The sequence below is a fragment of the Molothrus ater genome, chromosome 10, assembly GCF_012460135.2.
Source record: "Molothrus ater isolate BHLD 08-10-18 breed brown headed cowbird chromosome 10, BPBGC_Mater_1.1, whole genome shotgun sequence".
In the NCBI taxonomy this organism is placed as follows: Eukaryota; Metazoa; Chordata; class Aves; order Passeriformes; family Icteridae; genus Molothrus; species Molothrus ater.
In genome coordinates this window covers 17,286,208-17,298,911 of record NC_050487.2, presented here as the reverse complement: position 1 = coordinate 17,298,911, position 12,704 = coordinate 17,286,208, and the positions used below count along the sequence as shown (strand labels likewise).

Below are 12,704 nucleotides of genomic sequence, written 5' to 3'. Positions count from 1 at the left end.
GAGGATGCCAGCATTCCTGCAGTAGGAGTCAGTCATCTCCAAATTTTCAGCTGCCCAGACAGAGCTCAGGTCTGTGCCAGCCTCTCTGGCCAGGACTTGGGAAGCCAAATCCTTCCAGGACATGGAAGGAAAATGCCCATCCACAGCCCTGATGGGAGTGTGCAGCAGAAGGCAGAGGGGATATGGAAGTGCTCTGTGTCTGTCCTCACAGAGGAGAGGTCAACCATAGCCAGCCCTGATAACCTCCCAGATTCCTGCTCCTGCCAGCAGCCACAGAGAGCATGGCCAGGAGTGTGGTCTTGCAGCCTCCTCGCTGCACCAGCATGGGGCCAGGGCTGGGGCTGCACGGCAAGGGAGTTTCTGGGGCAGGTTTCTGGGGCAAGAGCACTGTGGGGAGGTGCCACTTGCAGATGGCAGGTGTCTGCAGGGACAGCCCAGATGGCTCTGCTGGGGGGATGAGGCTGCCCAGCGTGAAGCAACCAGCCATGCATCCCACTGCCCCTGGACCTGCTGGAGTTCCAGCCACTCCCAGGGACCAGGGGCATCAGCAATCCCCAGCATCAGGGACTTGCAGGATTTTGTTAAGCCCAAGTGAAGCCTCCCTTGGTATCTGAGGGGCAGATGCAGCACAGAGGGCCAGGACAGGTGGCAGTCCATGTCCCACATCCATCATGGCAGATATGTGTCTGTCCTGAAGGATGTGAAAGTGCCAGCTCCAGCCACCAGGACAGTGTGTGTGGATACACCATCCTGAGGGAGCAGAGTTTGTCCCAGACCGGGCCCCAAAACCCGCCATAGCAGAGTCAGGACAGAGGGGAAGGAAGACTGAGGCACCCACAGGCTTGTAAACTGTGGCTGCATGTGTGGTAACCAGCACCTTCTCCCACCAGGAATGTGATGGGCAAGGCACCTTGTGGGTAGGGGTCCTGGGAGAGGTCACTTCAGGGTGCTCTCTGCATGGTTTCAGCTTAGCCAGGATCACAGCATTCATCCCTTTCTCTGTGGTGGGATGGGATGGGGAGGAGTATGGTACAATGAGATGAGATGAGATGAGATGAGATGAGATGAGATGAGATGAGATGAGATGAGATGAGATGAGATGAGAGAAGTAGGATGGGATGTATGGGATGAGCTGAGGGAGAATGGGGTGAGATGGGTTGGCGGAGGGTGGGATGCATGAGAGACAGGATGGGACAGTAGAGAATGGGATGGCAATGGGTGGCACAGGTAAACCAGGCTGTCAGTAGTGTGGCACAGAACGGCTCATGGTCCCCTCATCACACACTCCACCAGGCTCACGCGCTCATCCGCACCCGGAGGGGCGGGGGACAGGGCAGCGCGGGCCGAGGCTGTGCGGGGCAGGCCGGGAGCGCGGCCCCTTTAAGAGCCCAGTTCCGCGGGCGGCCGCTGGGTGGGGCGCGCTCCCCGCCCTGCGCCTCCCGCGCCAGGGGGCGGGGCCATGGGGGGCGCGCCGGACAGTGCCCGCCCCCTCCGATTCATCTTTCCGCATAGGCTCCGCCCCCCGCCTCATCACGGCCCAATCGGCGCCGCGCTCGCCGTCGCCAGGGGCGCCGGGTTGCCAGGGGCGGGGTGATTGGCGGGCGGGCCCCGCCCCGCTCGGCTCAGCAGCGGCGGCGGCGGCGGCGGCGCCAGAGCGCGAGCGTGGCGCGGCGGCGAGAGGAGCCGCGCGTGGCGCCGAGCTCGGGACTGCCCGGCGGGGCCGCCCGCACCGCCCCCGCTATGGCCGCGGCCCGCCCGGGGGCCCCCCCGCCGCCGCCGCCGCTGCTCCCCCTTCTGCTGCTCCTGCTGCTCCCCGGTGGCCGCCGCGCTCTGGAGGGTGAGTACCGGGCGAGCGTGCCCGTCCGCCGCACCGGGGCCCGAGCACGGGTGCACGCATCCTCCGGGATGTCCCAGGCCCGTCGTGGCTCAGCGCGACTCGGCGTCGCGCCGCGGATGCTCGGTTGTACCCGCGGAGCGCTCGCCGCCGCAGCCCCGTTCCCAGCGCTTAGCCGCCCTCAGTAGGTTTCAGAGTCAACGCCCCGTGGAACCGAGCCCGGCGCGGCAGAGCCGCGGCATCCGCGGCCGGCGGCTGCTGGCAGGGAGCGGCGCCTCTTTGGATACTCGGTTCACGTTTCGAGGCTTTTCGCCACGACCGAGAGGGCTGGAAAATTAATATTTCTTTCAGTGGAAGCTCTTGGCGTGCCAGAACTGGTGGGGCCGCGGAAGGAGTGTCCGTGTGCCGTGTCCGGCTCCATCCCTTCCCCGGCAGGGCTCGCCGCGCCCGCTGCCTTAACCCCCGAGGCTCCAGCGTGGGACCTCCGGGGCGAGTGGCCACGCGTGCCGCATCTATCCCCGACTGGTCTGCGCTCCGCGGCTCGCCCACCCTCGAGCTCCAGTGGAGTTGGGAATAGAACGGGGAATAATTCTCTCCCCCTTGGAAAGTGAACCCCGGTCCGCGGGGCAGCGCCGCTGCGCTCGTAGCTTTGAGCGAGGAAAGAGGCTTTTGGCCCCGCTGGGTACCGGGGCTTCCCGAGCGGGCAAGGCGGGTCGCACCGGAGAGAAGGAGGAGAAGAGGGCCCGAACGGGTTTTGTCTCGGCACGAAGTGTGCGAGGCTCCAGCCGGAGTGCCGGGGCGGCGGCGTTCCGGTGTCCGGTAACCGAACCCGCTGCCGGAGCGGCGGGAGGGGGCTGGCGAGGGAGGGACAGAAGGGAAGGGAGATCCCCCGGTCGGAGCGGAGCTGTGGGTGCCCTGCCCGGGCAGGGGGCGGCGGGGGCTGCTCGGAGGCTGTGTCGTGCTTCGGGCTCCCGCTGCCGTCGCCCCGCGTTGCGAGGTTCGGGCCGCGGCGCCGGGGGTGGCCGTGGGCAGGAGCCCTCCCCCGCTGCGGGGGCTGGGGGACGTCTTTCCTCTAGCTTTGGGCTTTGTAGAAAGTTTGGGGGCTGCTTTTTGTCCGCGTTCCTTTTCATCCTCCCTCCATGCGATTTTCTTTAAAAGGAAAAAAAAAATTTAAAACTCCTCGTCCTTTGTAGGCTGTGGGAATCAGAGCTGTGGGCCTGCCGGGTCCGTGAGCTCCCGGCTAAGCGGGAACCCCGCGGCAGGAGGGGAAGGGAGAAACCACCGGCACTCAGCCCTCGCGGGATGGGGAGCACCCGCCCGGGCATCCCTGCCTGCTGGAGAGGTGCCGGGGGATGAAGTTGTGGGCAGGGAGCCCGGCGGGGCCCCACGCTTGCAGCTAGCCTCTCGCAACCTGCTTCCCATCGGCGGTTTAGGAATTTGGGAAGGATAGATGGCGTGGGGGCTGGCAGCACCGGTGTGTATCACCTGGGGACAGTCCCTCCTGCCTCTCCCCCGCTGCCGTCTGGGGATGGAGCAGTGCAAAGAGTCGGATGGAGAGAAAATAAACAAGCCCTGCTGAGGAGTCACTGGGTTTTTTCAGCTTCCCGAATGTGTGGAGGGGTCAGGGCTGAACACATCGGCTGAGAGGTCAGGGCCCAGCTGGGTGCCAGCCCGGTGGGACCACTTCAGGGCTGGCTGGCAGCTGCCCAGCAGTTTTTGGGCTGGTCCCGATTCCCCGTGGGATTTTCTCTTTTCTTTTTTTTTTTTTTTTTTTTTTCCCTTTGCTCCTGTTCGAGCTGGAGGGAAAGTTGCAGCTGGCCTGGAGAGGCTTCTGCCTCTGCAGCTTAGAGAAGCTGCTGCTCACATCAGGGTCAGCGAGCTCCTGCTCCCGCTCTTCGGCTACGTTTGGCATTTCTGTCCACGCTCACCGCTGCTTCCTGACGGGGACTGGCGCGTTCCAGAGGTTACTGTAAATCTCATGTGCACGTTTGTTTGGATATTTTAGTGCTGATCATAAATCTGGCATGGCCATAAATCTGTACGCACGTCCTGCAGACAACAGCAGCGAGCAGTCCCCAGACCCGGCCACTTTACCGTCCCCTCCGAGGTGCAAAGGGCTGGAAGGGCAGGGGGCTTTGGGGCTGGATGGCGCTCCCCATTCCCCAGGGGATGGCGGGGAGTTGGGTTTCTTTACAAGGCCCCACGGGGGTGGAGGAGAAAAGCCGCGCTCGGCAGCAGCTCAGTGAGGGCTTTGTGCTGCCGAGGAGAAAATGGTTTCTCTCCAGATCCTGTAAGTGCGCTGGGTCTGTTTGAAGTCACAATGTGTTTTTCTTCTCCGGTTCAGCAGTCCCCGGGCCGGCTGCAGAAGGAATGCTCTATCCAGGGGCAACAGCGGATCCTTTCTCCAGCACAGGGGTTTGAGCCGAGAAGTTTGTCCCAGCGGGGCTGTGGGAGCAGAGGCCCTGTGGGGAGCGGACGCGGTGGAACAGCACGGGGAATGTGCCGCGTTCCGGGCCCTTGCCGACCATCCAGGGCTAAAACCCCAGCCTTCAAAACACCCTGGCCCAAGGGAGCATGGACAGCCACAGACTGGATCTGCCTGTCGCCCTGGGGGTGCGGGTAGGCTGGGACAGGGACCTGCTCTCCCTAGGAGCCACTCTCCCAGGCTGTTCCTGCTCTGAGCAGCCTCTCTGGATTCAGGACTCCATTTAAACTTGGAGTTTCCCACGTGCTTCCCTGTGAACTCCCATGCAGAAGCACTGGAGTTTGCTGCACGTAGTCCTGAGCAGACCTGAGCTCTAGTGAAATAGCCAAACCCCATAAGGCAGCAAGATTTCTAGGGGGGATTTTCTTCACTGGCTCTGCCCAGTGACGCCCCCCAGACCCCAGCTGGGTGTCACACAGATTGACCACGCTCCTCTCTACACCGGCAAACCCGTGCTTAATTGACCGCTTTGCTGGAGTTGCCAGGTGTTTTCTTGGCGGAGAGATTTGCTTTCTGTTTAATTACTTTTCACAAAAATGGCATGTTTCTTGGCGGGGCAATGGGTGAAGTTGGCCCTGCTGTTTTATGGGTGCTTGGGGTAGGGCTGTGAGGGAAAGCGGATTGTGGGGCTCTGCAACCCTCGCTGGATTCATTAAATCTCCTGTTCCTCGGTAAAAGCTGCGCTCGAGGAAGCCTTCCCGTCTGTGCTGCCGAGGAGGGGAGGAGAAGGGCTTTCCTTTGTGTCAGGCGGAGCATGCGGAGAGCTGGGGAGAGGGAAAACTTGGAGCACCAGGATCTGTTTGCAGCCCCACATTTCTCCCTCGGTGTACAGCGAGGCTGTGGCTGCCAGGCCATGCCTGCCCAACCCCTGCAATTGGGAATAGCGGCCTTTGGTTTTTAAGGAATGAACCGAAACTCCTTGTTTTGTTATGATGACTTACTGCAAGAGATATTTGGGGAAACCAGTTTGTTGCATTTTCTTTCCGTGAGCCGTTTGCTGCTGCCGCTGGAGCAGAGGAGCTTGGCGTTTAATTAAAACAGCCCCAGCAATCTGAATCACAGACTTGCATGTTTTTAAAATTGTAGCTGTTCCTGTTGTGCTGAGTCAAACTGGTTTGTCGGGATTAAGCGGCTCCCAGGCGGAGACGCGCTGGGGGAAGGGTGCTGGGGTGGCCCCGGGGTCGGAATCCCCATTCCCAGCTGGTGCAGACCAAACGGTGGGTGTCAGCCTCCCCCGGAGGAGAACCCTGGGAAAGGGGGACTCTACCCAAGGGCTGCGGTGGAGCTGGTGGTTGCCGTTGCCACAAGCTTCTCAGTGGTTGAAACCATAATGAGCTGCTGTTGTTTCTGGGTCCAGCATGTTCCCATGAAGTGTTTGGGGGATGGTGATGCCCCTCCATGGGCAGGAATCTCCTTGTAGAGCCAGGCAGAGCCCCATGCCCCAAGGGATGGGCTGCCATCTTGAAGGGCAGGCAGCCTGTTGCAGTGACACTCCCACCGACTGGGACCGTCCCATTTGAAGTCATGTTTTGGTTTTTTTTATTGCATTTTTGTTGTTGTTGTTGCTCCAAACCCAGCCCTGTGCTCTGGCTGGGCGGTGCTGGCTGTGGGGCATGGGCTGTTCCCTCGCAGAGCTGAGCCTCAAGCAGGAGCCATTTTGTAGGGAAGGCAGGTGGGCATCCTGCCTGTGACGGGACAGGCTTGGCACTGTTGGTGGAGCCTCATCCTCCTGCATCTGGGGACCGTTATCACCCACCCTCAGCATTGCCACAGAGGACTCATGGAGCTGAGCTTGGGAGTGGGGCACTGTCCCCTTTCTGCAGGGCCACGTGCCTTTCCCACAGTGCCATCACTCCCAGAGGGGCTGCATCCCTCCCCTGGTGCCCACTTTCCCCTCAGTGCAGCTCAGCCCTCCAGCCTGTGCTGCCTGAGCCGGGAGGTTGAGAGCCCAGTGCTGTCTTCGCATGGCCGCCCTGCTGAAGAGGAGCAGGAGCCATCTTGAGAAGAGGCTGGAGCACAGCACAGGGCCGAGCACCAGGCCCCATGGCCGCTCTCCACGCACGTGCCCGCGTGTGCTGGCTGAGGGTCCCTGGCTGGGACAGGGGAGGGTTTTGCTGGGGCATTCTCTTTATTTTATTTTTTCCCATTGCTAAGCCCCGCTGCGCTGCAGGGCCTGGCGTTTCTCATGCATGTGGCAGAAGCTGTTGACAAACACCTGTTTCTGGGCCCCCTCCCCAGGAATGCCCCGGGGGCCCTGCGGGGGCTGCAGGGATGGGCAGCAGGGATGTCCCCTCCCAGGGGAGCCCTCCCCCAGGATTCTCCTGCCCAGCAGCAGCTGCAGGGGGATTTGAGCCTCCCTGTTCCTCTGTGAGGTGTGGCTGTTGCGCAGGGCTGCCGAAATCCATCCCTGTCCCAGGGAAGGGACACTGCTGTCCCCATGTCGCCTGCGCACAGTCCTGCATCTCTCAGGTGCTCAGTGCCTGCCCAGCAAGGGCTGGGGCGCAGGGGGACCCCGCAGGGAGGGGGGGCACGCACACGCGGCGTGCTATCCAAGGCCTTTTTTTATTAATGAGAAAAATGTGCAGGGCTTGAACGATCGCCAGGAACAGATTTATTCTAGTTCCCCAGAAATTAAACCGAAATGAAGGAGCAAGTCAGCCTGGCCCGGCACCCCCTCCTGACTCTGTGCTTGTTTTAACTTTGGAAGAATCTGACTTTGGGGGTGGGGGAGGTGGAGGAGGGAGGGGGGGGCAGTATTTGGGTTTAAGCAGTTCCAGATGGGCTTGGTGCTCTCAGAGAGCTGAGGAAGTGAGCAGAGAGCAGCGCGGAGATTTGGGTAACTGCCCCAGGCAGTAGAGAGGAGGGAGATCTTGGCAGAAACTCCCACTCTGCGCTGCCGGGATGGGATGGAGCTTGGCAGCCAAGCTACCCGTCTGTGGGGCGAGCCTTTGGATGTGCACAGAGTAACCTTTTTTGGGGAAGGGGTGGTTGTTTTTTTTCTTTTAAATATCATTACTCTTTCTCTGGGCGCTTTCCAAAAGTACAACCTGGAAAAAAAATGGAGCTGGAGGGAGAGAGGGGCCTTTTGGATCTCAGCCTGACGCAAGCAGTTGCCCTGCGGAGGCAGGTCTGCAGTACCGACTGCCTTTTCTTCCATCCCCTGGGGACTTTGGGGCTCTTCATCTACCCGTACCAGCCCAGCTCAGCTTGGTGGCCCCATGGGGACACCTGCCCCATGAAAACATGGCCACAGGGCAGTGGGGTCACAGAGAGAGGTAGCAGGAGTGTCCCCATCATAACATGTTTTGGAAACAAGGGTGGCTTTGCAGGCTGATTTGCTGCCCATGGCCTAGTCAATGGCATTTGTGGCTCGAACAGGTCTGGCATCTCCTGATCAGATGAGTTATTTCTGTGGCAGCAGAGGATGGCGGCATGGCCATTCCTGCTGGGGACGGCGACCTATAAATCTGTCCTGCCTGCTGGCCCTCGAGCTCCTGCCTGCCTGCCTGGCACAGCTGGTCACATTGTCCATATGGCAGAGAGCTGCAGAGGGCAGCCCCTTCCCCTGGGCCAGGCAGGGACATTCCTGTCCCAAGTGGGCAGTCTGGCAGCAGGCAAGGATGAGAGGCTGTCTGTGGGATCTGCCTATTCCCCTTTGCACACAGCCTGGCACAGCAAAAGCATCTTTTCCCCCTAGGCAAGCTGAAGCAGCAAGTACCAGGGCACATCCACATCCACCACGTGGGCAGGGATGGCAACTCTTCCTTGGCCAAGCTGACCCTGGCGTAGCACGCTGGGCTCTGACATCCGAAATCCCCGTGGTATTAATAGAACAGTAATTGCAGTGCAGGGCTGGGCTCGGGCAGCTGGCTCCCATTTTCTCCCAGTGTTGGTACAGCCTTTCTGCAGGACCAGGGCCTGGCAGCGGGACCTGGCAGGCTTTGGGCAGCGGGCTGCACGTGTCCTTGGCGTGCAGCTGGAGGGCAGAAGCCGCCGTCCTGCAAAAGTCCAAGGCTCCAAGTGCTGTGGTTTAGAAGGGGGTGCACACAGTGTGATGCTGGCGGGTGCTGGAGCCCAGCTTGGCACGGCTCTGCTCATAAAACGGCAGAAATCCGTTCTTCTGCCTTGATCCAGTGCGTGACCAGGCGGAAGGGAGCACCCATCCCTCCCTGCATCCCGGCCGCTGCCACTTGATCTGCCTTTTGCAGAGCTGGCACCTGTCCTCTCTCACATGCTTCAGTCTGTCTCGCAGCCATCAGGAAACAGCTCCTGGTGAGGAGCACGTGGCCGGAAAACCCTCTCCAGCCAGTTAATGGATGGTGGGTTGGCGACAGGGCAGGGCTGGATGGAGGGAGCATTCCTGTCCCCCTCCACCCCATGTGCTAGGCAGCTCCCAGTAGTCTGGGATCTGGATCTGGCCAATGCAGAAGGTGCAGGACATTGGGATCGGATGGGGAGGACTGTTAGAGAGATGCAGTAGGCCAGTGGCTCAGAGCCATGGGACCGTCTCCTGGCTTGAGGTTAATACCCCAGTGTAGGTGTGGGATTGGGAAATGAAGGATGCATCCTTGGAGCATCGTTGGAATTGGAGTTTTGGGCCCTGCTGTGAGCTTACCATGGCTCTGGCAGGCCTGGAACTGGCAGTGGTGAATGATGCCAGGACTGGCAGTGCTGCCCACCCCTGGCTAGGCTCTCTGGGCAGGAACTGCCTGGCTTGGTGTGTGCATGTGCCCCGTGTGCGCAGAGGGGCCTTAATCTCAGTTTGGGCCTCTGGGCCCTGCCATAATGCAGAAATAATGAGTCTATTATTAAGTGCCCACAGTACTTCTTCACTCCGATGGCTCGCCTCCAGCAGCAGGCAGAACCTGCCCCGCTTGAAGTGGATGTGTCATCATTTGCCTCAGCAAATCCAATCCCCTTTGATGATGGGCCAAACGCCCTTGGCATGAAGGGCCACAGCTGTGATACAGGCCCCTTTTTTTCTTTCTTCCCCTCCTCTCTTCCCTTTGTTCCCAGCTCATTGACAAGTCGCTGGCTTGCCTTGGACCTGGGACAAGTGGACGTTGGTGGGCATGTCTGGTCGGAGCCCCTGTGCCCCCCTGGCGAGGGCTGGGGTGGGGGGCCAGCTCCCACGGCAGCCTCGCGTCTCCCCCCTCGGCGCTGGGGAGCAGCAGGCGCCCTGCTTGTCATAAGGACAGGTTCCCAGCGTGGGCGGTGATAGGGAGTGCTCCAGCCCTTCCCTTGGGCTGAACCACACTGCCGGGCCTGCCCAGCCTGACAGTCGGGAAGGGCAAGGGTGGGACCAGCACAGCCCCCTGGCCTTGTGCTGGGCACTAGAGGGAGAGTGCAGGGGGTCCCTGGAAGAGATGGGATTCCTGAGGGAGAATGAGGGCATGTGAGTCGTACAGCATGCTGGTAGTGCTGCCAGCCCCGTCCCTGCAGAGAGAACTAGCAAATAGTGCCTGCCAGAACCTTCCCCAGGCTCATAAATCCCATGCCTGGCACCTCCACCACGGGTACCCCCTGACCACCGAGGGTGCCTGCTGGTTCCCTGCCTGATGCCTCCCACACTGGCTGCAGCCTTCCTGCCTGCTCTCCTGGCTCTTGACTGCATCAGCAAGAGCCTCTCCTCCCTGCAGTGCAGCTCCAGCACAAGGGGCTGCCAAGTGCCGAAACCTCCCAGCACGCCGCCTCCTGTGCTCCAGAGCTGCTGTCTGTGCTGTGCTCCGTCCACGGAGCACGTGGGCTGAGCGGGACGGGAGAGCTTCCCAAATCCAGGCAGCATGGGGAGTCCCCTGGCCTTGGAGCAGGGACATCCCCTGCTTGGGAGAAGGATGGCTACAGGGTTTAGCTGGGGTCAGCAGGGGAAGAACCCGCCTGGAGGAGGAGAAGGAGGGATCTGGGTGAGCCACATGCTTCAAGAAAACGTGTTGCAGGGTCTCCCAGACCTGACGCGCTCACAGGGCGCTCCTGTGGCTCAGCTTTTGTGTACGGAACGCTTGTCAGCGGGAAAAGTGCAACCTCAGGTTCTCTCCCACAGGCAGCTCTTTGTTCCCAGATAAAGGACCTTACACCAAAGGCCCTTTGTGCCGCTGCTCAGAACAGTGCTGGGATTAATTGTACCGATAGGTGCTTGAATGGGGAGCACGCAAGGCCACTCACTCCTGGTGTAATTATCTTCAAAACTGAGAAAGAAATTAAAATATGCAGAGATGCCCCCTTTGGTGGCTTTTTGAATAGCAGGCAGTCTCCAAGATTAAAAGTGCATCTCTAAACAATCTAGCTTTCCTTCCAGAGGAGAAAAGCATGGCAGTGAGGGGGAAAAGAGGCACCTGGCACCACTGTTAGCAGCCACCATAGTGGAAGCCAAGCCATGTCCTGAGGCAAATGGCCCAGCCATTGATGGCATCTGCAGGAGCTCAGCGTGGGGCAAGGGGCCACATAAGGCTGGTCCAGGCCACTTGCCCCGTGCTGAGCTCCTGCAGACATGGTGCCATGGTGTGCATAGCTCACAGAGAGCATGGGCACGTTGCAGAACAGGTTCCTCTGTTTGCAGCAAGGCTGCGTGGGTGTCTTTACTAACTCTTCTCCCTTGCCTTCTTCCAGGATGCTCTGGACTTGGATGAGCTGCCTTCTCCTCATCGGGCCAAAGAGCTGGCATCTTATATTGCCAGAGTATCCTGATAAAAGCCATCAGTCCACGTATTCTAAGGGGAGAGCATTCAAAGTGGAGCTTATTGGTGGAGAGGATTGAGTCTTCCCCAGTGGCTTCATCTTGAAAGAATTTTGATATTTCCCCCCCTTTTCTGGCTCAGCCATCGCTGCCGCACGCGTCTGCCGCTCAACAGCGCGAGACGGGATCTCTGGGCCTCTTAAGGGGGGAGTTCAAACGTTTTCGCTGGCCTCAGACCATGCATGCCGCATTCCTGAGCCTCAGCACCGGGAGAGAGAGGTCCCCGGCTCCAGATGGGTCCTTGCCAGGGCTTCAAACACCTAGTGAACTGCTGGGACTCTGTGGAGGTGATGGGAGCGCTGCTGGTAGGGGACCACTCGTCTTTGCAGCTCAGGGTGTGCTTGGGAGGAGACGTGCAGGGCAGGGAGGAGGCAGCCAGAATGATGCTCACAGCCCTGTCCAAGGAGTAAGAATCTTTCTCTGTCCTGGGATCCCACTCTGCCATGGAACTTCTGCTTCTGTGTGGAGTCAAGCCTGGCTGGCTGCACTTGCTGAGCATAGTTGGGCTCCTTCTCCATACCTTGATTTTGCCCAGATGAAGGTAAGGAGAGGACAACTCCCAGCGCTGCAGACAGTGATAAAGCAAGCCTTAGGGTGACTTCCCAAGCTAGCAAAATTGAGAGCCAATTTCCCGTTGACTAATGGGACCAGGCTCTTGCTGTGGTGTGCGGGATTGAAGTGGCTTTGACTCACTGTTCAGCCAGCCCTGACGCCGTTCACGTCCCTCCACAGCACCTGCAAACCTGAACCGCGCCGGGAAATCACCAGTGACACCTCTCAACCCCCCTCCGGCACCATGGGCCAGAGGAAGAGAGCAGTTGCTTGATCCTGAACCACTGAAGCCCAGTGCTTGGGCTCCCCAGCCCAAGCATGCTCTCTCACATGCCCTTTCACGAGGGGCCAGTGCTTGGTGTGCCCCAGTGTTTTTGGGAGAGAGGATCAGGTTCAGAGGTTCAGGGCCAGGCCACTGTGAGAGCTCTGCAGCACCTTTAAGGGCTCAGAGCAGTTTCTGCAACTCAGCTCAGCATGTGCCACCAGCCCCTGGACCGTGCAGCACAGCAGCCCATAGGGCCTTCCACCCATGACCTTCACAATGGCAGGCTGCAGGGGTCTGGGAGGCTCCACTGACCCCACCTGGGTCACTCCCGTGGCTGCAGGAAACCCCCTCTGCCCTCTGTGCTCAGCCTGTTTCCTTTAGCTGAGTTGCTCAGTGAAATTTTTTTTATTATTATTTCCCCTCCCCGCTCTCTCTGTGTGGTTTACGTGGCTCTCACGCCAACAGCCGGCTTGGCTCTGTCAGTTTTTCTCTCCTCTGCTGGTCAGATGGCAGATGCTGCCAAATTAGGATGCAGGCAGCGAGCCTCCTGTCCAAGCTGAGGTTCTGCCCATGGCTGACACTCAAGGGGAAGGACACTGCTGGAGGGGACAACTGCCATGGCAAGGGCTTCCTACATGGGGCCTGCTGCTGTGCAGGAGAGTTCCTGCATCCCCTGGACAGGTTTGGGAAGCAAACACCCACCGTGGTCTGGTCAGTCCATGCTATGCTGTGGCTTGCCACAGCATCCTTGTGTCACTCTATTTGCGGGCACACCCTGCCACCCAGATCCCCATCTCCCCAGCCTGACTCACCGCCACAGCTGCTCATCCATCAG

The 12,704-nt window shown here is 59.9% G+C and overlaps 1 protein-coding gene across 2 annotated transcripts in view; it reads left to right on the top strand.

Moving 5' to 3' along the window:
* Window positions 1-1,697: 1,697 nt before the first annotated feature.
* Window positions 1,698-12,704, top strand: part of EPHB3 (EPH receptor B3) — a 29,377-nt gene continuing 18,370 nt past the window's right edge. For both annotated transcript variants that reach the window (XM_036389106.2, XM_054515934.1), the window contains exon 1: window positions 1,698-1,837. In XM_036389106.2, the coding sequence (XP_036244999.1) occupies window positions 1,741-1,837 (97 nt within the window). In that variant the 5' untranslated portion in view covers window positions 1,698-1,740. The remainder of the gene's footprint in view (window positions 1,838-12,704) is intronic.